The 20,704-nt window shown below is 50.8% G+C and overlaps 1 protein-coding gene across 1 annotated transcript in view; it reads right to left on the reverse strand.

Moving 5' to 3' along the window:
• Window positions 1–6,299: 6,299 nt before the first annotated feature.
• The window catches only part of LOC106737846 (C-type lectin domain family 5 member A), a 31,949-nt gene continuing 17,544 nt past the window's right edge, over window positions 6,300–20,704 (reverse strand). The window contains exons 7-9 of the mRNA XM_059726787.1: window positions 17,491–17,633; window positions 16,815–16,924; window positions 6,300–11,185 (exon numbers count right to left, since the gene is read on the reverse strand). Of these exons, the coding sequence (XP_059582770.1) occupies window positions 11,062–11,185; window positions 16,815–16,924; window positions 17,491–17,633 (377 nt within the window). The 3' untranslated portion in view covers window positions 6,300–11,061. The remainder of the gene's footprint in view (window positions 11,186–16,814; window positions 16,925–17,490; window positions 17,634–20,704) is intronic.

Here is a 20,704-nt window from a genome sequence, read left to right on the forward strand (position 1 = left end):
CACGCCAGGACTCTTGAGGACTGTAGACCCTATGTACCCCCTAGACAGGACCCAGGTTACCGCTGTTAGTCCTACCCTCCAGCAGAGCTCCTGCTTGGCCACAGACGAGTGTTGCAGCCTGCTGCTCCCCCTGCCCAACCCTGAGATCTCCCCAGGCCTGCTGCCGGGCTGTGTCTGGCATGGGGGCCAGCACATGCTTCCTGCTTCAGTTCACCCCTAGCAGTGTCCCCTGTGTTTGCAGGTCCTGTGCCACTTTTGCCTCTGCTGCATGGCTCCCAGTCTCTGGTTGTGCCCCTGTGCTGGGCACTGTTACCAGCTCTCCAGGGCCCATTTCACAGGGACAGCTGTGCAGGGGCCCAGGGAGCTGGCACAGGACACCATGTCCTCCCTGTCTGACCCATCAAGGACTGGCCCTGCTCTTGTGCGCATGCCGGAGCCTTCCATCTGAGGTCCCAGCTGGAGGCCTGAGGAAGTTGGTGACCTCATATCCCAAGATGGGATGCAGAGGTCCAGAGGCAGTTTGCATGGACGCTCCAAAACCCACATGTATGAGGCCCTCATGGGTGGGATGCACAAGTGAGGTCCAGCCTCTAAACTGGAGGTCCGGCAAAGTCAATGTAGCAGTGCCACATCAAGATCTAGACCTTGCAGGCACAGTGGATGGTCATAACCAACCACAATTGTCAGTCCGTTTGTGCCTCCAAGATCATGCCCTTCATGTGGGAACTGATCTAGATTTTGGTGCCCTGGGACCCAGGCCAAAGCCCTGCAGTTTATACCATCAGGGGTGGCCTGGCCAAATCCCTGCCCCACCCTGATCCTTCCATTGGAAACACCTCACCAGAGGAGGGGCCCTAGGGTGTTCAGCACCCCACCCTTCCCTCCTCCCTGGCTCCTGCACCCACTAACAGCTTGAGGAGCCTTGGCCAACTGTTGCCTCACCAGTTCCACATTCCTAGCCCCTGCCACAAGGAGCAGGCTGCCAAGACACTGCCAGTTGCCATTAGCGCCAACCCCTCCCTGGGGAGGGTGCTCTGGCCAGGTGCTGGCTCACCAAACACCATGGGTGAGAACACTGGGCACAGCTCGTCATCACCACTGGTGATGCATAGGGGGTGCATGCAGGTGCACATGCACCCCCCAAGCATGGCAGTACACCCCTATAAAAATGTGCTGCTGGCACCACTGCAGGCAGTCAACACTTGCCACCCCACCTCCCACCCCTGACATTGCTGGCGGTGTCTGTGGGCTGTCAGCAATTGCCACTAGGCACCACTACCACTGCTACTGTGTGTGGTCGCCTATTACCACCACTGCATACTGCTGCCACCACATTCTCGCAGCCACCATGCACCCCCAGCCACTGAGGGCATGAGTCGTTCATGGTCATCACCATCCTTGCCAGCACTAGATACATGATAAGTTATGCATGAAGGGGAGGGCCCTCCCCATTCCCGCCTCTCCCACTGGCCCTGGCCCTGGCCCCTGCCCCGCCCCTGCCCCAGCCCCACTCCTCCCTGCCCAGCCCAACCACACTGCCCCAGCCCCGGGTTCCCCACCCACATATTGCAGAGAGGCATGACACAGTTCAGAACTCTACTGAGCGTCCCATGTCCCTGTAGCTGGGTTGGCACAGCCTCTCACACACTGAGGAAGGTGTCGATACTGGCAGCAATGTCCTCCTTGGCAGTGGGGAGCAGGGGCATATAGTGCTGCCACAGGTAACCCTTCAGGTGGTGGCAGAGGTTTTGGGGCAGTCCAGGCTTGCCCCCTGCAACATGGCCCCAAAATAAGAGCGAAGGTGTGCCTGGAGCACCAGGGGGATCATCAGCAGAAGGGTGTAGTGGCTCGAGTGCCCATTTGCCTGCACAAACAGCTCATTGTGCACCGCCCAGGGCATACACAGCACGGCCTGCTTGGGGCATGGAGACAGCATAGGGATTGGGGGTCTGCCCCCTGTCAACTCCCTGGACAGGCCCCCTGTGGGGTGGGCAGGGCCACAGCCAGCCCCTTGCCACAGTTGCCTGGGAGCTGCATGCATCCCAGACCCAGACACCATGTACTGGGTGGCAGTGAAGCATAGTTGACTTGCAGAGAGGTGGGGAACATGGTCCGGAGCCATGGCAGCAGGTGCTGCCAGCAGCCAGGCATGTCCTGCCCTGAGAAGGGGGCAGAGGAGACATGGTGATTGTGGCCAGCACCCAGTGGGCTGATAGACTTAGGGGTGTGAGCGCATGGGGATGTGGGGCTTGGTCACCAGCCGCCTGGGTCCGAACCTGCCCAAATGGCTTACCATGGCCCCTGGGCACCCATGCATGGCCAACCCCTGATCTGAGGCCAGGTAGTGCATGGCCCCTGGTGCAGAGCATATTATGTCTGAAATATTGAAAACTCTCACAAGAGCTTTCTGTCCCTTGCCTTTGCAGGGTCAATATCTGGTTGTGGTAGACAGCCCACCAGCCCCAATGGAGATGCTACATCAGAGTCACCAGCAGTGGGCCCAAGACTGGACTCCCCTGCTCCAGTGACCGGTGGCAGTGATGAAGGAGCAGGAGGTGGGAGAGCAGGTACAGGAGGAAGTAGGGAGAGAGCTCTGTTGGTTGATGGGGGAGCGGGGAAGGTGGCTCTGTGTGTTGGTGAGGGAGGGGGAAGGGAGTTCTGTTTGTTGAGCAGGAAGGGCAGAGGGATGAGCAAGGGGGTTATGAGGGGAATAAAGCAGTTTCATTCAACCTTGTGCATGTGCTGAGAGTGGTGCTGGGGTGGGTAGGGGGCCCACTGGTGGAGGAGCAGTCAAGCTGAAGAAAGGAATTAGAAGGAGGGTGTTGGGCAGGGACCCCCACTGCCTGTGCCCTGGCCTTTGCTTGTGGTTGCACGGCTGTCCTGGCGCTTGGGCGTGGGGCACCTACGGGGCCAGCAGGACCAGCACCATGGCCAGAAGAAGTGCAGGTCACTGGTCATTGCTAGCAAGTGCTGGATCAGGGGCAGCCCTGGTGACGGGAGGCAGGGTGGGCAAGGAGGGAGCTGGCACATGCTCCCCCTGTGTTGGGCATATGGCTCATGGGCAAAGAAGGGGCTGACCATGGATCAGTTCCCAAGCTGGCTATGAAGTGCTGACAGCTGGGTCTGGCTTCAATATGGCTTCCAGTTGTTGGTAGCCATGCGTCTAGAGCCTGGATCTCCATCTGGGGGCCACAGGGGCACATGGCAGGACTGGAGGGACCTGGGACTAACTTTATTGCCAAGTCCCTGCATGGGTAGACACCTGCCAAAAATTGCTTAATGCACAATAACTTAATGTGCTGTAAATTGAATTATGCTTATTTACACTTGTAGACATGGCCGGAGGGTAGCCAAGCACTGGAGCAAGTTACCCAGAGAAGTGGTGGAATCTCCATCCTTGATGGTTTTCAAAACCTGGCTAGACAAAACCTTGGGTGAGATGAAAACTTTGGGGATGGTTCTTCTTTGAGCAGGGGATAGGACTAGATGACCTCCTGCAGTCCCTTCCAAACCTAATTTTCTTTTATTCTATGATGGTACTTCTCCAGCAACTTGAGTTGTCTCCTATATGTTGTCAATGTTTCACCACCATACAGTAAAATAGACTTTACAACTGCTTGATAAACCATGAGCTTGGTTTTGGATCTGATGTCATAATTTTTGAACACCTGTTTCCATGACTGTACAAAGGCTGCACTTGCACATTTAGGTAATGTTTAGTTTCTTCATCAGTGTTGGCCTTCTGTGGTAGATGGCTTCTGAAGTTTAGGAAATAATGTTCCCCAAAGTTCTCCATGAATCTGAATTACTGGAGCTGGAGACTACTCTTTGAGAGCTTGTTGATGGAGGACTGTAGTCTTTTGAATGTTAAGTGTCAGTCATATCTTCTTGTTTTGCCAGAAAATCTGCTTCCCAGGGATCACAGGCTTGGTAGAAGTAGGCACCATTGCACTAAGATGACATGCATGTCCACTATTTAGCAAGTGTGCAAAGAAGAGTATACTCAGTGGGCCCAAGGTCATAATGGGCAAGTGCTGTGCTGTTGTTAGGTCCACAGGGATTTGAATCTGGGGCAGCCAGGCCAGCAGATGGAGGCTGGATCCTCAGTGCCACCCCACAAATGGTCAGACACTAGCCCCAGCTCAGCCTGGTTTCTCCCATGAGAATACTGAAAAATATTCAGGTGACCAGAGGGAACCTATAAGCACCACAAGCCCCTAACAGGGCTATAAAACCCCTCCTACTTGCCATGGGCTTGTCCTAGCAGCATGGCTTGTGTGTGCATTCTTGCTTTGTTCCCCCTTCTCCTGCCTCCTCCCAGCCTGGCAACAGTCCCTGCTACTGCTGTATTAGGGCCTCCTGGCTCTGATTTACTTTCCTTCCTGACCATGATATTGTCTCAAACCTTTTGTCATATGGAGCTGGGATGAAATGTCCCCCCTTTCTGCTACTGTGCCAGAGGTTTCTTTTCATTTTTTTCCAAAGCTTTCCTCAGAACCGCTGGGTGCTGGCTTCAGCTAAGGCTAGGAATTATGACTGTGTTGCATCAGTGCTTTTGTTAGAACTTAAACCCAGAGGTTCCTGGCTACAGGATGATGCCTTTCTGTTCATGGTCAGACTGATCACAGTCTTTGTAGTCAGAAAGGAAATACCCCAGAGCCAGATTGTTATGGACTGTGGGGGTTTGCACTTTCCTGTGTAACTGGGTGAGATGCTTCTTGGGGTCTCTTGAGAGTATTTGAATAACCTTTGCAGCAGTAGAACATTGTGCACCATGGCCCCCCTTCTTTACCTGAAGTAGGTTAGGGAATTGTGTCTTCGGTTTTTGTCAGTGTGGCTGATAGGTTAGACAATGGAGATGTATAGGATATTTAAGATAAGGATGATCCTTCCTTAGGCAGGGGGTTGCACTGGATGACCTATGGTGGTCCCTTTGAGCCTTACTCCTGTAGGATGCTATGCATACATCTGCATTTGTAACTTACTGTCATCTTAGCTTTAAGACTACACCACTGAAAGCAGAAGGACCCACACACCTTCTGCATTCATGGTTTGGCATGGGATTGAGCAGGGTGAAATAGGATTACACCCAGGAGCATAAATCCTGTCAGGCCTCACCCTAGGTGAAGAAAATGTTTTTTTTTCTGCCATGCTACCAGGTGTGAGAGACCCTGACAAGGGATTCATGCATGCTGAAGTGGGATAGTCTATCATGGTGCCCAGCTCATGAACCTACACCCATTTCCCTTGTTTGCCCTCATTGGCAGGGGATGTTTGTCCCAGCACTGATGTCAGAGGTGTAAGCTTCCCTTGCCTTATGCCGGGCAACCCACTGCACACAGTGACATACACTGCAAACACTGGCACACAGGTCCTAGGAGACAACTGCTCATTTACCAGTGACAGGGTGGTGGAGGCCGCACCCCTGAATAGTGACTACTGGCAGGGACATCTCTTCCTGGAGGCCAGGGCCACTGACTCAATGAAGCATATACCTGTACACTGCTGGGCCCATGAAAAGCAACTTGCATCGCATCTACTCTGGAGAACTGGGGTGGCGGGGGGCGGCAGGAATGTTCTACATCCTACCATTGTGCTTTTTTCTCTGCCTTTCTAGTGTCAGGCCTGCAGCCTTGAACCAAGGCCTTGGTCTGACCAACAAAGGCATCTACCCGAACCCACTACCCTGCTGCTGCTCCCAGAGACTGCCTAAAGCCTCAATTGGTGTTCACATCCCCGCCCACTCTCTGTATTCAAGCAACTAGCTCTTGACACCTGACACTAGACCACCTACGTATAAGACCAGAGAAGGGCATGAGAAGTGCCCCAGCAACAGAACTCTCCTTGACCTAAGACTGCACCTCTGGTAGCATCCCCTGCTTTCTGAGCTACTGGTTTCATGACTCAACTTGCTTATAAACTTTGCAAACCTCTTGACCTCCTGGTTTCCTGACCCAGCTTGTCCCTGGACTCTGCTTGCTCTCTCTCACCTGGTTCCCGCCTATTCCCGCCTCCCATTCTAGTAATCTGGATCTTGGAGTGGCCCCCAAGACTGACTGCTTACATCCCAGCCCTGACTACTAGCAAGTCTGACCTTACTTAACGGATGTCTTCATGTGTCTGCCTCTTTCCAGAGTTACTAGCAGCTCAAACTTGGATTCTTCTGTTATGAATGTGGTACTACAGATATCTTTGGTCTGTTCCCTTCCATTTTATGAGAGATCAGGATGAAATACTCATCCAATAAATGCCATGAGCTGCATAAAATAAACATTAACAGGTTTTTTGGTTGTGTTTTGTTTTTTAAGAGACCTTTTATTTTGGTCACAGGAGAAAGTGGATCAATACAATCACAGGCAGCCTTCAAGAGGAAACAGCAGGAAAACTGCCACATAGTAGAGCTTAACAGCATGGTTGTAAGAGACTGCACCAAATACCTAAGGTCCAAAGGAAATGGAGAGGAACGGTACATACTTTCGCAACTATCTACGCATATCAGGCTAAAGAAGTGGTCCTGGGGGCCCTTCAGCACTTCTCTTCTTGCTGTTGGAGCTGCCAGGGAATGTCTTCCAGTCCATTATAGGGTCAGGTCCTTAGAGGGAAGGAGTGAAAGGGATTCAGGTGTATGTGGGGGTTGGAGAAGTCAAAGCAGTGTGGTTCCCAGGAGGTGCTGTGCTTTATGTCCATGGAGGAGTAGCTGTGACTGGTGATGCTGCAGTGTGGACACCGGGATCCCCTGAATGAGGTGTTCAGCAGCACGGGTGGGGAGGAACACAATAAGAGGTTAAGCGGGGTAGCTGCAGTGTGGGCAAAACCTGAGTGATGGGGCTGATTTGTTGACTCCACCATGCATGACTGGCTGGTCAGAGCTTCCAGAAAGAAGCCCACGTTCCTAGTGGTGGTACTATCCTAGCTCCCTCCAGGCCTGCTGTAGCCAGGTGTGCTGCTTGGAGGAGTCCCACAACAACTCCTCCTTGCTCCTTCCCTGCCTGCCCTCATATTCACAAGGTACATGACAACTGATAAAACACTTGACCTTGCGGTTTTTGAGGTAGCATGTACTGACCTTGGAGGGTGAGAAATGTAACATGGGGTCACCTTTCCATCACCACATTCAGAGAGTACCTGGCCCCCTTCATGACTCCTGGGATATCTTTGTCAGAGCCTCTTCCCAGTTTTGGAGATTCTGGTGGTAGCTGGTCCTGTCCCAAAGTTGTTCTGGCTCCCTGAAGAGGTGGATGCTATCAGCTCAGGTTGGGTGCTGGGTTCTGGGTGTTTGGAGTGCTTACTGCAGTACCCCACGTATGTGTGGGGTCGGGGCGGGGGGTGGCGGGGCAGGGAGGCAGGCAGGCAGCACAGCAATATGCTGTTGTGGAACTTGAGGCTGCCCATCTGGTGGCCAGGCAGTGAGAAATGCTAAAGGGATCCCACCAGATGCACCTTGCCGTTGATGCTCTTCGCTGCTCACAATGTTCCTGCAGAAATGGAAGAGGACAGGATTCTTGGGGATGAAGTCTTTGCTGGCAGTGTTAATGCTTGGCCACTGAGCTTCCATGGGGGGGAGACACTTTGCCAGGCTGTGAGCACCTGCCTGCCACTAGTGATGCACAGTGTACCATCATGCTCTTGAAACCCCAAGTGAGGCCTGTATATACGGGCATCCACTTACACGTTTGTCCATGGAACACACTGTGGAGGGAGTTCTGGGTCCGACTCTTCTCACTGAGCCCATGAGTGCTAGGGACTCTCTTACAATGAGGTTAATTGACTCCACCATGCTTGACTGCTGGTCAGTTTTCAGGAAAAAATCTTTGGGCTTGCTGCACCCATGGGATACTGCCTCAGACCAGGCCCTTGATTGCCAAGTCCCACCTTGGCACTGGCCATCACATTCTCCTCTTCCAGTCCCTGAATCATGTCCTTCTCCACACTCCACATTCTGATCCTGGTGGTGCTCCATGGTGTTCCTCTCCTTTCAGAGTCTGGCAAGGCAGAAGGCAGGCACATGTGTCCAAGAGGAATGAGCAGACAGTAGTTTTTCATGCAAACCTTGGTTCTGCTGCCTTGTCAGGGCAAGGGATGGGGCTGGCAGGGCTAGCATTTCCTCACATCTGTCTGTAACAGTGGCCACCCAGAGCAAAAGCATAATTAGATACCAGTGGATCACACCCATGTGCTAGAACACTTCCTATGTGAGGCATGCACGCTTACTGCCATTGTGCACATCTTCAGGGCTGGTGGATGCAGGCTGGCGGGCTTGTATGGAGTGTGGCTGGGTGGTGATGGGCTGAGTGTCACTGGCCCTGATTCCTCCTGTCCCTGCTAGGATAAATGCCCAGGGCCTGGCTGGGAAACAGGTTCTGCTTCTCAGGGACCTCTTTGTCTTCAAGTCCCTGTAGCTGAGGCTGGGACCAAGCCCTTGCTATACCCCTGGACAGCTGGCTGCACTAACAGAAAACTTACTTAGATGGGTCTGAGCGAGCAACATGTCCCCAGCACGCTAGAGGAAAAGGTCCGGGGAAAACCCAGGAAACAGGCAGGACCCAGAGGCATGAGAGCACGTGCCCCAGGGATTCTGCACTGATTGGCTCAGAAAGAAGACTGGGCAGTTTAAAGGAAGATCTCAAAGAGAGACGCAGAGTTTGACATCTCCCAGAGCAGGGGCCGCTCAGTTGGACCAGGAGGTGTGAAGACCAGCAGAGATGAAAGCTCAGTCAGCTGATCCCTCATCAGTCATTGAGACCCAGGCAAGCCACAAGCAAAGAACACCTCTGCTCTTCCAGAGAGAAAAGTACCTGCAGACAGCGGGGTAGTGTGGGTCATCCCCACTGCCCCCAGAGCCAGGATGGAGTGGGGGATACCTCACGGGATAGTTAGCAGGGACAGACTGGGATGAGGGAGAGGATGGACCCACTGAGAGGAGTGGAGCCTAGAGGGAAACTGAGGTGGCTAGAGCAAAGAAGGGATTCACACAGCATGCTGAAGAAAAGAAAAGCAGAGCTAAAACTAGATGGTAACAGCCTAAATGAGCCATCAAACTTAAAGAAACAAGAGTGATCAAATCCTCTTTGTTAAGGAACTGGAAGCAGTGGAGGCTGGGAATAGGAAATCCCCCTGTTGAGTTATTGTTCCTCGGTCAATGAGAGACACCTGGGGAGTAGGATCCCACTAGTATTTGATTTATGGTGAAACAGGGCCTTATACCCTGCACCTGGGGTCTTCAAACCAATTCAGTCTGTAAGGTCTGAATTAAGGCTAGAAGTTAGGCTTGTGTGAACAGGCTAGTATTAGCTTTGGATTCAGATTCGGCCGATTCGGGGGCCAGGGATTCGATTTGGTGATTCGAATCACTGTCCTGATTTGATCTGGCCAAATCTAATTCAGAGATTTGGCTGCTGCTGAATGTCGGAGTCTCCGAATCAGCCAGGCCCATCGCCCCCAGCGATACAATGGCTCTCCCACCTGCCCCAGCTCTCAGCAATTTGGAAAAAGAAAAAGCCCCAACTCAGTGGGTGCTGCCAGGTTGGGGGGCAATTGCTGCTGCCCCCAACTGCCCCACACAGCATGGGGGGCTCTGCACAAGCCCCATGACCCCCCCCCACTCCCCCAGCTCTCCATGGGTGCCACATACCATATGGGGGGCTCTTCCACAAGCCCCCGAAGCCCCGAGGCTGCACCAGAAGCAGAGTCCTGGGGCTTCCCTTGTTTTTTTCTTAAAGGGCTGGAGCTGGCCTGGGTGGGGAACCCCTTGGCAGAGCCCCCCATGCAGCATGGGCTAGTAGGGGGAAGCAAGGATGGCCCCCGCCCGGCAGCACCCAGTGATCCAGGGCTTTTTTTTAAAGTACCAGGAGCTGGGGCAGGTGGGGGCAGCCATGCAGGGGGCTGGGGGAGTGGGCGGGGGTCAGTGGGGGCTGGGAGATCTAGGGGAGTGGGGGGGCTGGCAAGGGTCCCCCCATGGTCCCCTCACCCCTCCCCCAGCCCGCCCTCCCCTTCCACTAGTACTTACTAGCTTAGAGCTGGCTGCAGACATCAGGGACTGCAGAATCATCAAAGCTCTCTGAATCTTTCCCCAAGATTTGAAGAGCCTTGAATCGATTCAGACCTTTAAATTGCTCCCTTGATTTGAGTCAGATTTGGAGATTCGGCCACCGAATCTGGCTGAATCTCCTCTGAATCAAATCACCACCCTAAGCTTCGCACAGCCCTACTAGAAGAGACAAGAAAGCATTAAATAAGTTGATCCAGGAATAATTACAGAAACATTGAGTTCCACAAAGAAAGATATAGAGATGATAACGAAGAGAGAAAGAGAGAGAAGAGAAGGTGGGCAAAGTGTAACCTGATTAGTTAAGCTAAGGAGGGATTTGACCAGAGGAAATAGATGCTGAGAAGCTGTGGAGCAAAGAACTCAGCTGAGCTTGAGAGGAGACTGTACTGGGCATCTCACACTTACAACCAACAGCCTGAGAGAAAAGGGGCATGGTGTAGGGCAGGTGCAGCCCTGCAGAAGACCGGTGACCCTGCCAGCATGACCTCTGCTCAGAGAATCATCCATTCTCCTGAGTACCATTTTACTATCATGGAGTGACAGCTGAGTGGGGAGGACGAGAGAGAGGTCACAGTAATTCCAACATGGCAATGGGGCAGAAGGGCATATACACTCATGTTCCCACACACCACAAAGAATACTTTCTTCTAGGTTAAGGCAAAACATGGCTATAGGCTGCACAAGTGTACAGCCCTCTCACATGTGGCTGTGCCATCTCCTTTGTAGAATACGCTCAAACACTTGCAAGCATGATAGTGCTTGCACACAGATGAGACCACAGGTCTGTGTGTATACACTTGTGAGAGGCTGTGCATGGAGGGGCTGCTTTGGATGACATGTGTGAATGTGGAAAAGTCTGTTTACACATGTTTCTGATCCTAATATGTGAGGAGGAGATGGAGCTGGCACCTATGCATGTGTGTGTTTGCGTGTATATTAGTGAATGTGCCTGGGGGAAGTCCTTGTGAGTTTTCCCTTTGTCTGGGGATATTCCCCTTCCTGGAACATCTGGATTATTCCACAGCTTTCTCACACATACAGTTGCTTGATGAGGATCCATTGCAATCAGCACTCGCTACACGGTTGTGTCCCACAACAGCACAGCAATAGTCAGAGTACTCCTGCGCTATGTTGAATCTGAACAGGCAGAGGAAAAGAAACAGAGCCTCTCTTTAGTCCCATTTCTTTCCTGTGTTACAGTATTAAAGTCCAATGCAAAGTGATGGATGTTCACTTGCAGGGAGATATAGGCCCAGGCACTGTGCAACTGTTTTTTTTTGTCCTGGCCAGCTGCTCCACAGAAGCATTCATTGGTCTCTTTCCCCATTGTCCCAACCCACCTGACAGTCCCTGGCTTTCCCTTCCAAGAGCTATTCCTGGCCTGATGCCCTTTCTGTATGAGGGGATAGGATCACATTGTACAACCACTACCCAGCACCCAGCTCTATTCTGATATGCACTCCAGGCACACATGCCTCTGCCTCAATCAATCTACAGAAAATTCTGGGTCTTCTCCCCATTTCCAGGCCTGTCCAAACTGAAGATGACCAATGCCAAATGTCACTGCCAGCAGACATAGGAACATAAGGACATAAGAACTGGCATTTACTGAGTCAGACCATAGGCCCTTCTTGCCAAGATCCTATGTCATACCATGGCAGAGAGTGGATGCTGAAAGGAGGAGTGAACTGTGTATGATCAGAGGTTTTTCCCACTGTTTTTCTTTGACTTGCAGCCTCCAGACTTTAAGGTCTAGGAAGTTTTGACTCTGGGGCTGTATCTCTAACTCCCGTGCTCAACCGATACTGATGTCTCTTTCCTCAAATAATTTGTCCAGTCCCTTTTTGAATCTAGTTAAACTGACAGTTTCCACAATATCTGGTGCAAATGTGCTCCACATTTTAATTACATGCTGTGTGAAAAAGTACTTCCTTCTTTTCGTTTCAAACTTACTACTAGCCATTTCATTATATGACCCCTAGTTCTTATGTTGTGAGGGAGAGTAAATAATAAATCACTATTTGCTATCTTTTTCACCCTTCAGTATTTTGTAAACCCTCATCATGTTCCTCCTCAAGTGTCTTTTTTCTAAACTGTATACACCTAACCTCTTTAGTCTCTCCTCATATGGAAGCCCCTCCCTACCACTAATCATCCTTGTTGTCTTTCTCTGGGCCTTCCCTACTTCTTCAATAACCTTTTTCAATTGTGGGGGCCAGAACTGGGCATAGTCTTCACAGTATAGAAATAGCATGGATTTATAAAGGGGCATGTAACAGGGTGCCGTCTCCGGTGACATTTTTAAAGGTCGATGAGTGGAGCACCCTTGAAGTCCTGCTATATTTTCCTCCTCCGCTGGGGACCAGCTTCCCCCTTTTGCTCGTCTGCCATGACTTGATGCCACTTGGTTCTTACAGGGGGAAGCTGACCCAAAGGCTCTCAAGATGGGCCCTAAGGCTCACCACCTGTAGCATAATGAGCTGTTGCCTTAAAGGCAAGATGCACACTTCGATTTTCCCTGGACGTGCCCCATGCCACTCAGATGTTTCATAATTTTCTCCTTATGTTGGGGTCTCAGCCAGTGTGGGCTTACTTCCTCTCTTTCTAGCTAGGCCTGTCAGCCAAAACCTACTAGGTAGGGCTTGACTCCAAGACTCCAGCTCTCTAACCTGCTCGGGCTCACAGCCCTCCATTTCATACTTTCCACGACACCAGGCCTACTGGCCTTTCTACATTGCGCCCCTGTGGTGCCAGGCTGTTGGGGACTCATCCCCCCCAGCTTTGCCCCTCTCTCTGTAGTTAGAGCTGTTCACCTAAGCCCACCCACTAGGACCCGGCTCCAAGGCACCTAGCTTCCCTTCAAGCGACTCTGGGCTCGTGGTCCTAGTACCGCACCCCTAGTGCAGCCCTCTATTACAGTGCTCTTTGGCACTAATGAGGTCTCCTCCTCCCCTACAGCCTCATTCTCCAACAACCGGACTTAACATTACATGAAAACAATAGGACACTGTGGCCATATAAAGAAAACAGAGGTAGGAGAGGCATACTGCCTGCTTACATGCAATTGTGCTTCTGTCTCCCAGCTTGTCACATTCTTCCTGAGGAGGCTGCCACAGCTTCTCCATACTCCCCTTCTCTGCTGCCCCCTGGCCTTCTCCTCCTGACCTTTATATGGCTTTGGCCTTTGCCTTCCGGTCAACTGACCAGCTGGCAGGGCTCGACCCTTAGCCCCTGCTCAACTGGACAACTGCGCCTGGAAAGTCCTGGATTTAAAGGGTCCATCCTGCTTCCTGGTAACAGGGCTAGGGTTCTCTGTTACGGGCCATGATGATACTTCCTGTTCAATTTACAATTGTCTCCTGAAAAATCCCTAACTTTTTGTTTGCCTTTTTGATAGGTGCTGAGCACTGAGCTGATGATTTAGTGAATTGTCCACCATGACTCTCAGATCTCTTTCTTGTGTGGTAACAGCTAATGGAGAGCCCATCATACTGTACATATAGTTTGGGTTATTTTTGCCCAGGTGCATCACTTCATATCCATCTACATTGCATTGCATCTGCCATTTGGTTGCCCATTTGCTCAATAGTGTCAGATCCTTCTGTAGATCCACAGTCAGCCTTGGTCTTTACCACTTTGTGGTAAGTCCTTGGTCTTTACCACTTTACCATTTTGTGTCATCTGCAGATTTGGGCACCTTGCTGCTCACTCCCTTTTCCAGATCATTTATGAATATATTAAACAGCACTGGTCCCAGTATAGATCCCTGTGGGATCCTGCTGCTTCCTTCCTTCCACCCTATAAACTGGCAATTTATACTCACTCTTTGTTTTTCATCTTGAAGCCAACTTCTAGTGGATGTTCCCTGTTATCCCTGAACTACTGAACTTAGTTTACAGCTTCTGATGGGGTACCTGGTCAAAGACTTTTTGGAAGTCCAACTATACTATGTCAACTAGATCACCTCACCTCACCTGCTTATTGACACCCTCAAAAAATTCTAGCAAGTTGGGGAGGCATGATTTCCCTTTGACAAAGCCATATTGATTCCTCCCCAGCAAGTCACGTTTATCCATGTGCTGAACAATTATATTTTATTATTGTTTCTACCTATTTCCAGGAACAGAAGTTAGGTTCACTGGCCTGCAGTTCCCTGCACTCCCTCTAGAGCCTTTCTTAAATAAGGGAGTTACATTGCCAATCCTTTAATCCTCTGGTACCGAGTCTGTTTTAGAGATAAGTTGCATACTACAGTTAGGAGTTCGGCAATTTCCGACCTGAGCTCCTTCAAGACCCTAGGGCGAATGCTATCAGGTCTTGGTGATTTACTACTGGTTAGTTTATCAATTTTCTCTTGCACCTCATTTCTTGAAACCTCAGTGAGGATGAACTCCACTGATTTGTCCCTAGGGAAAAGTGGACCTGTTGATGCAATTTTCCTAACATGCTACACAGTGGAAACAGATGCAACGAATGCTCTAGCTTTTCAGCAACTGTCTTGTCATCCTCTAGTGCCCCTTTTACATCCTGAGCATCCAAAGGCTCAGCTGAGAAGCTGAGCTCTAAGGCTCCCTGGCAAGTCTTCAGCTTCTAATGTCCTTAAAGACATTTCCTTCTGTAGGTTCCAGGACTAACTGCTCCCCAATAAAGTCCCCCATTTTTACTGCATTTTTTGCTGTCACAGCCTCTCTCAACTCCCTTAGCATTTCTAGCTCTCTGCTGTCAGCCTGGTTTGGGGGGCGGGGGGTGGATAGTATATCCCTAGATGTACTTTTTTCTATTGAAACCCAGGATTTCTGTCCACAAAGGTTCTACAGTACCTCAGTTATCAATTGAAAAACCTCCACTATTTGATTCAATGCAGTCTCAGTGTGCCCCACCAGTACAACCTACTCTCTTGTTCCTGTATAATCTGTATCCTGCTGTTACAGCATCCAATTGATTTTCCTCATTCTACAATGTTTCAGAGATACCTAATACGTTAATATTGTTATTTACTGCTAAGCATTCAACTTCCCCATCTTTCCTCCTAGACTTCTAGCATTAGTATAAAAGCATGTGTAGTTTTTCTTGTTCTCTGGTTAGTTACTTTTAGGGTTACCATATTTCTAGTTTCAAAAAGACAACACCTGTTGGAGAAGCGGGGAGCAAAATATGATTGGGGGTGGGGCAGTGATATGCCTGTGCCCTGCCCCTCACTCCCAAGCCATAGACCCACCCCCACCCCCACCCTGCTGCTGCCCCTCACTCCCAATCCACCAGACCGTGCTGTTGCCCCTTGCTCCCAACCTGCAGCCCCTCTGTCTCCACTGATGCCCCTCACACCCAACCCGCAGCCCCCTGGCACAGCCTGTGCCCTGTGCTCCCAACGCACAGTCCCCCACACTCCTGGCACCCCTCACTCCCAAGCCACAGCACCCCCAGCCTGCCAGTGCCCTTCACTCCTGACCTGCAGCCCCCTGCTCCTCCTAGCCCCGCAGCATCTCCAAGCTGCCATGCCCCTGTGAGGAAGGGCACTGGTTCTGGTGCTGCCAGCTGGCCAATGAAGCTCCCTGATGGCCCTGAAGTGCCCCCCCACAACTGCTTTCTCTAACTGTCCCCTGCAGGAGGGGCAGACACCTCCCCCACCCTGCTGCAGACCCAGCATCCAGACGCCTTCCCCTAGCATTGGCAGCACCAACCTCTGCTCTCTCTCTCTTTCTCTCTCTCTCTCTCTCTCTCTCTCTCTCTCCCTGCTCCCTCCAGCCCCAAGCAGTTCCTTGCTAGGGCAGATTGGGAAGTGTTGGGAAAAAACTTGAATGTTGAAGTGACCAAAATCCTGGACATTTGTTGATTTTTTTTTTTTTAATGACTGGATGGAGATGGGAGGACTGAAAAAGAGGACATGTCTGGGAAAAGTCCGATGTATGGTAACCCTAGGTACTTCCGTGTAACTTTTTACTCATTAGAGCTGTTTTCTTGTGTTGTCTTCACAGTGTTTCTTATCCCTATAGGGTGTTTCAGTCTGAACCGTGTGCTGTTCTGCACCTGTCAACTTCCCCCTCACCCCCTGCTTTTCCTTTAAAGCATGCCCTACCACTTTTTAAACGTTACATACTAGCAGTTTAGTACCATTGTGGCTCAGGTGGAAACCATCCCTTCTGTACACAATCCTCCTGTTTCAAAAGGTCCCCCAGTTCCTAATAGACCTAAACCCTTCCTCTTTACACCAGTGTCTCAGCTACGCATTGATGCGCTGGAGCTCTGCCTGTCTACATGGCCCTGCACGGGGCACTGGAGGCATTTCAGAGAATGCTTCCATAGGGAACATGGGCTTCAACTTCCAACCTAGCAGCATAAATTTAGCTTCCAAGACCTCTCTGCTTCCCTTACCCACATCATTGGTATCCACATGGACTACAATCATCAGCTTCTTCCCAGCCCTAGCAGCCTACCTATACGTCCTGCAAGGTCCACTACCTTTGTACCCAGAAGGCAGGTCACCATGCAGTCCTCTTGGGTATCACAAACCCAGTGTGCCTCATAACTGAATTGCTCACTGCCACCACCTGTCTGCTACAGACTCCCACCACTCCACAAGAACAGTCTCAGAGTTATGCCCCACATGGACTCCTCTCCTTGCCTGAAGATAGGCAAGATGCTCTTAAGCCAGCACTAGCAGGGGAATCCCAGCCTGGGGGCTGTACAGCTGTGGCTGGCTCTGCAATCTTCACATACAGGCTCCTTGATGTTCCCTGCAGCTAAGGATAAGCAGAAATGCACCTACATGTCTGTATTGAGCTCTGTGTCATCTATCCAATTCCATTTCCCTTTGGTGTTGGAGTATGTCAGGCCAAGGAAATAGTAGCCACCCTTTGACATTCCTTTGAGAAAGTCCTAGAAGGGAAATGAAAACAGATGTCATGGCCAGAAAATTCTCCCTTCCCCAGAGACAGTCCCTCCCCGTTTTGGGGTGGAGGGTACCACACCACCAATCAGGGAGTAAGGGCCAATATGGGAGTGGGGTCAGGCTGGAGCTAAAGGGGTCTGTAAAGGTTTGTGGCTCAAAGAGCACTGGCAGAGCCTCTCACTGGTCCTATCCCCATTTCCAGAAGATCTGTCCCCAGGGCCTCTGGCTTAGGGGTTGTTGAGACAGGAAAGTGTTATTAGTTATACCTATGTAATTATCCCAGGTTTGTTAGTCCAGCAAAGATCCTCTGAATCCCTACATGGACCTTCCTCTTTTGGGATGAGAACCATTTTCTTGCTTTAGCAGAGCCCCCCCGCCAACAGTGCTCTTACTGTGGTGTGGTAGTGTCCCCCTCACCCAGATCTCCACCCAGAGCTGAATGAGCATGTCTGGCTGTGAGTTAGACACCTGAGGGCACTGGAAGATGCCAGTGCAAAAAACGGATCATTACCATTTATCTCACCAGGCATTAGGGATGGGGTGACCATCTTACCAGTTCATCTTTGCTGTTGATAATTACAAGTTTGGAGCCATTCTTTTTACATTCCTCCATGCTGGCATTCCAGGTCTTCTTGTCCTTATCTCCAGAAAAGAAGTAGCAACTCTTTCTGTTTTCTGTCCACCCTGAGGGGCAGCCTGCAGGAGGGGACACAAGTACAGAAAAATCACTTGTATCACACAGCAGTGAGGACAGTGCCCTTTGCAGATCTCTCAGACAAGAGTGGAAGACACAGCTGACACCTGTCTGGACTCGCAGGCAAGAAACAGACCTTGCAGAATGGAGCAGATCAGCTGTGCTGCAATATGTCCATGCACAGCTGATCCACGTCACTGGGTGAAACATGCACTGCCTCTTGTCCCTTGATGGTGCAGGACAAGGGGAAATGTGATCTCCCTGCATTCCCCAGTTTTCTCCACTGTGGCAGACCAATGGTGTGGGTCTAGGCAGGTAGGGAAAGCAGAGATTTCCCTGCCCAGCCAGATCTGCAGGGCTGGCTGAGCAGGTAATGCACCACAAGGTAATACACATCTGCCACAGTAAAGTGGGAGAGTCTATTACTGCCTATTGTTTCACCACTGATTTCCAGTTGTGTGGTGCAACAAAGGGTACTGATGTCTATTTGCTCAGCATCTGTGCTGCCATAAAAATTTCAGACAATGTCTGTTTCCACCCTCAGTGGAGCAGCAGGGATCTCCAGGGGCCAGGGTGGCTAACACCAGCAGAGGATGTTCTGTGGAGGAACCAAAGACCAGCATGACAGTTGTGGCTGGACTGAAGTGGCCCTTAGAGCCAGCTGCTTCTCTGCATAGTCCCCAGGCAACTGCTTGGGAGGTTGGGGAGGAAGGTTTGGTAGCTGGAGTCTTTCTAAGTGTGCAGATGCAGTGAGCACCAGGGGCATGATATGGCCATACAGAGGCCACTGATAGCTGCAGTGCACCAAAAGGAACATTTCCTGCCTTTGCTAGGTACTGGGTGCGAACCTGAGATGGAGGAAATATGGGACAGTGGCTCAAGGGCCATGGGACACAGTATCATTGGTTACTGTATAGCTCCAGTTCAAACCATCAGGGCTATGTCATAGTATTAGTCTGTTCCATGGAGCCAACGCTCTGGGGCTTGACCAATGAGACACCATGTCCACTCTTTCAGTAAGCAGCTGTTTTGAGAACAAATGCATATCTGGAAAAAGCCATAGCAGGAAAAAATCCCTTTTTCTTGCTCTATTCAGATATTTGAAAATGGCAAAGGACCTTTTCTGAAATTGCCCAAATGAAAAGAAATTAAGAATCACAAAAACATCCAGTTCATGGGTCGTGTATTGAGAAGTGATGTGCCCCTGAATGTAGGGGTTATTGTAATGATATCTGCAAGTCTAACGATGCTGTCTCAGTCTACAAAAGACAAATGGGAAGGTTTTCTTCACATTCACAGATACAAATGTCTTTCAGCCACTGACTCTGGTACCCGCAAGTCGGGTGAGCAGACCAGGCTCCCATTTCTGGTCCCAGCAGAAGCCCTAGAGAAGACAGAACTGCAGAGTCTGTTCATCAGGCACTGGGGACCTCCAGGCTGGGCCAGCAGAACCAGGGATCAGAGATCTTGTCCTAGCCATTTTTTCCTTAAACTAAGCAGACTCTTATATGAGCACGGAAACTGAATTTTCAGTGACATGGGCTTATTTGTTTTACCTTTGGAGGTTTTGGAGACTGTTTTTACCTCAGATGTCCCTTGTGAAGTTGGGAGGCTTGAAAATAACGAAAACATATAGGGTGGAATTTAATTTCTCTTTGCACATAAAAATGGCAGTTTTGGGGCATGTCTTCTAAGCATGTACCTGGCCATTCTTAGCCAAGACTTTATGCTCTGGATGGACACGCGGTGGGTACATTTCATAGATTCATAGATGTTAGGGTTGGAAGGGACTTCAAAAGATCATCGAGTCCGACCCCCTGCATAAGCAGGAAAGAGTGCTGGGTCTAGATGACCCCAGCTAGATGCTCATCTAACCTCCTCTTGAAGACCCCCAGGGTAGGGGAGAGCACCACCTCCCTTGGGAGCCCGTTCCAGACCTTGGCCACTCGAACTGTGAAGAAGTTCTTCCTAATGTCCAGTCTAAATCTGCTCTCTGCTAGCTTGTGGCCATTATTTCTTGTAACCCCCGGGGGCGCCTTGGTGAATAAATACTCACCAATTCCCTTCTGTGCCCCCGTGATGAACTTATAGTCAGCCACGAGGTCGCCTCTCAACCTTCTCTTGCGGAGGCTGAAAAGATCCAGTTTCTCTAGTTTCTCCTCGTAGGGCTTGGTCTGTAGGCCCTTAACCATACGAGTGGCCCTTCTCTGGACCCTCTCCAGGTTATCCACATCCCTCTTGAATTGCGGTGCCCAGAATTGCACGCAGTACTCCAACTGCGGTCTGACCAGCGCCCGATAGAGGGGAAGTATCACCTCCTTGGACCTATTCGTCATGCATCTGCTGATGCACGATAAAGTGCCATTGGCTTTTCTGATGGCTTCGTCACACTGCCGACTCATGTTCATCTTGGAGTCCACTAGGACTCCAAGATCCCTTTCCACTTCTGTGCCACCCAGCAGGTCATTTCCTAGGCTGTAGGTGTGCTGGACATTTTTCCTCCCTAGGTGCAGCACTTTGCATTTCTCCTTGTTGAACTGCATTCTGTTGCTTTCTGCCCACTTGTCCAACCTGTCCAGATCTGCTTGCAGCTGTTCCCTGCCCTCCGGCGTGTCTACATCCCCCCATAGCTTTGTGTCATCTGCAAACTTGGACAGAGTACATTTCACTCCCTCGTCCAAGTCACTGATGAAGACATTGAAGAGTATCGGTCCAAGGACCGAACCCTGCGGGACCCTACTGCCCACAGCCTTCCAGGTCGAAACTGACCCATCCACCACGACTCTCTGGATGCGACCCTCCAGCCAATTCGCCACCCACCGGACTGTGTAGTCATCCAAGTCACAGCCTCTTAACTTGTTCACCAATATGGGGTGGGATACCGTATCGAAGGCCTTCCTGAAGTCTAAGTATATGACATCCACCCCTCCTCCTGTGTCCAGGCGTTTCGTAACCTGGTCATAAAAAGAAACTAGATTGGTCAGGCACGATCTGCCTGCCACGAACCCGTGCTGGTTTCCCCTCAGCATAATTTGCCCTGCCGGGCTCTCACAAATGTGAGCCTTGATAATTT

Source organism: Alligator mississippiensis, chromosome 4, assembly GCF_030867095.1.
Source record: "Alligator mississippiensis isolate rAllMis1 chromosome 4, rAllMis1, whole genome shotgun sequence".
Classification (NCBI taxonomy): domain Eukaryota; kingdom Metazoa; phylum Chordata; order Crocodylia; family Alligatoridae; genus Alligator; species Alligator mississippiensis.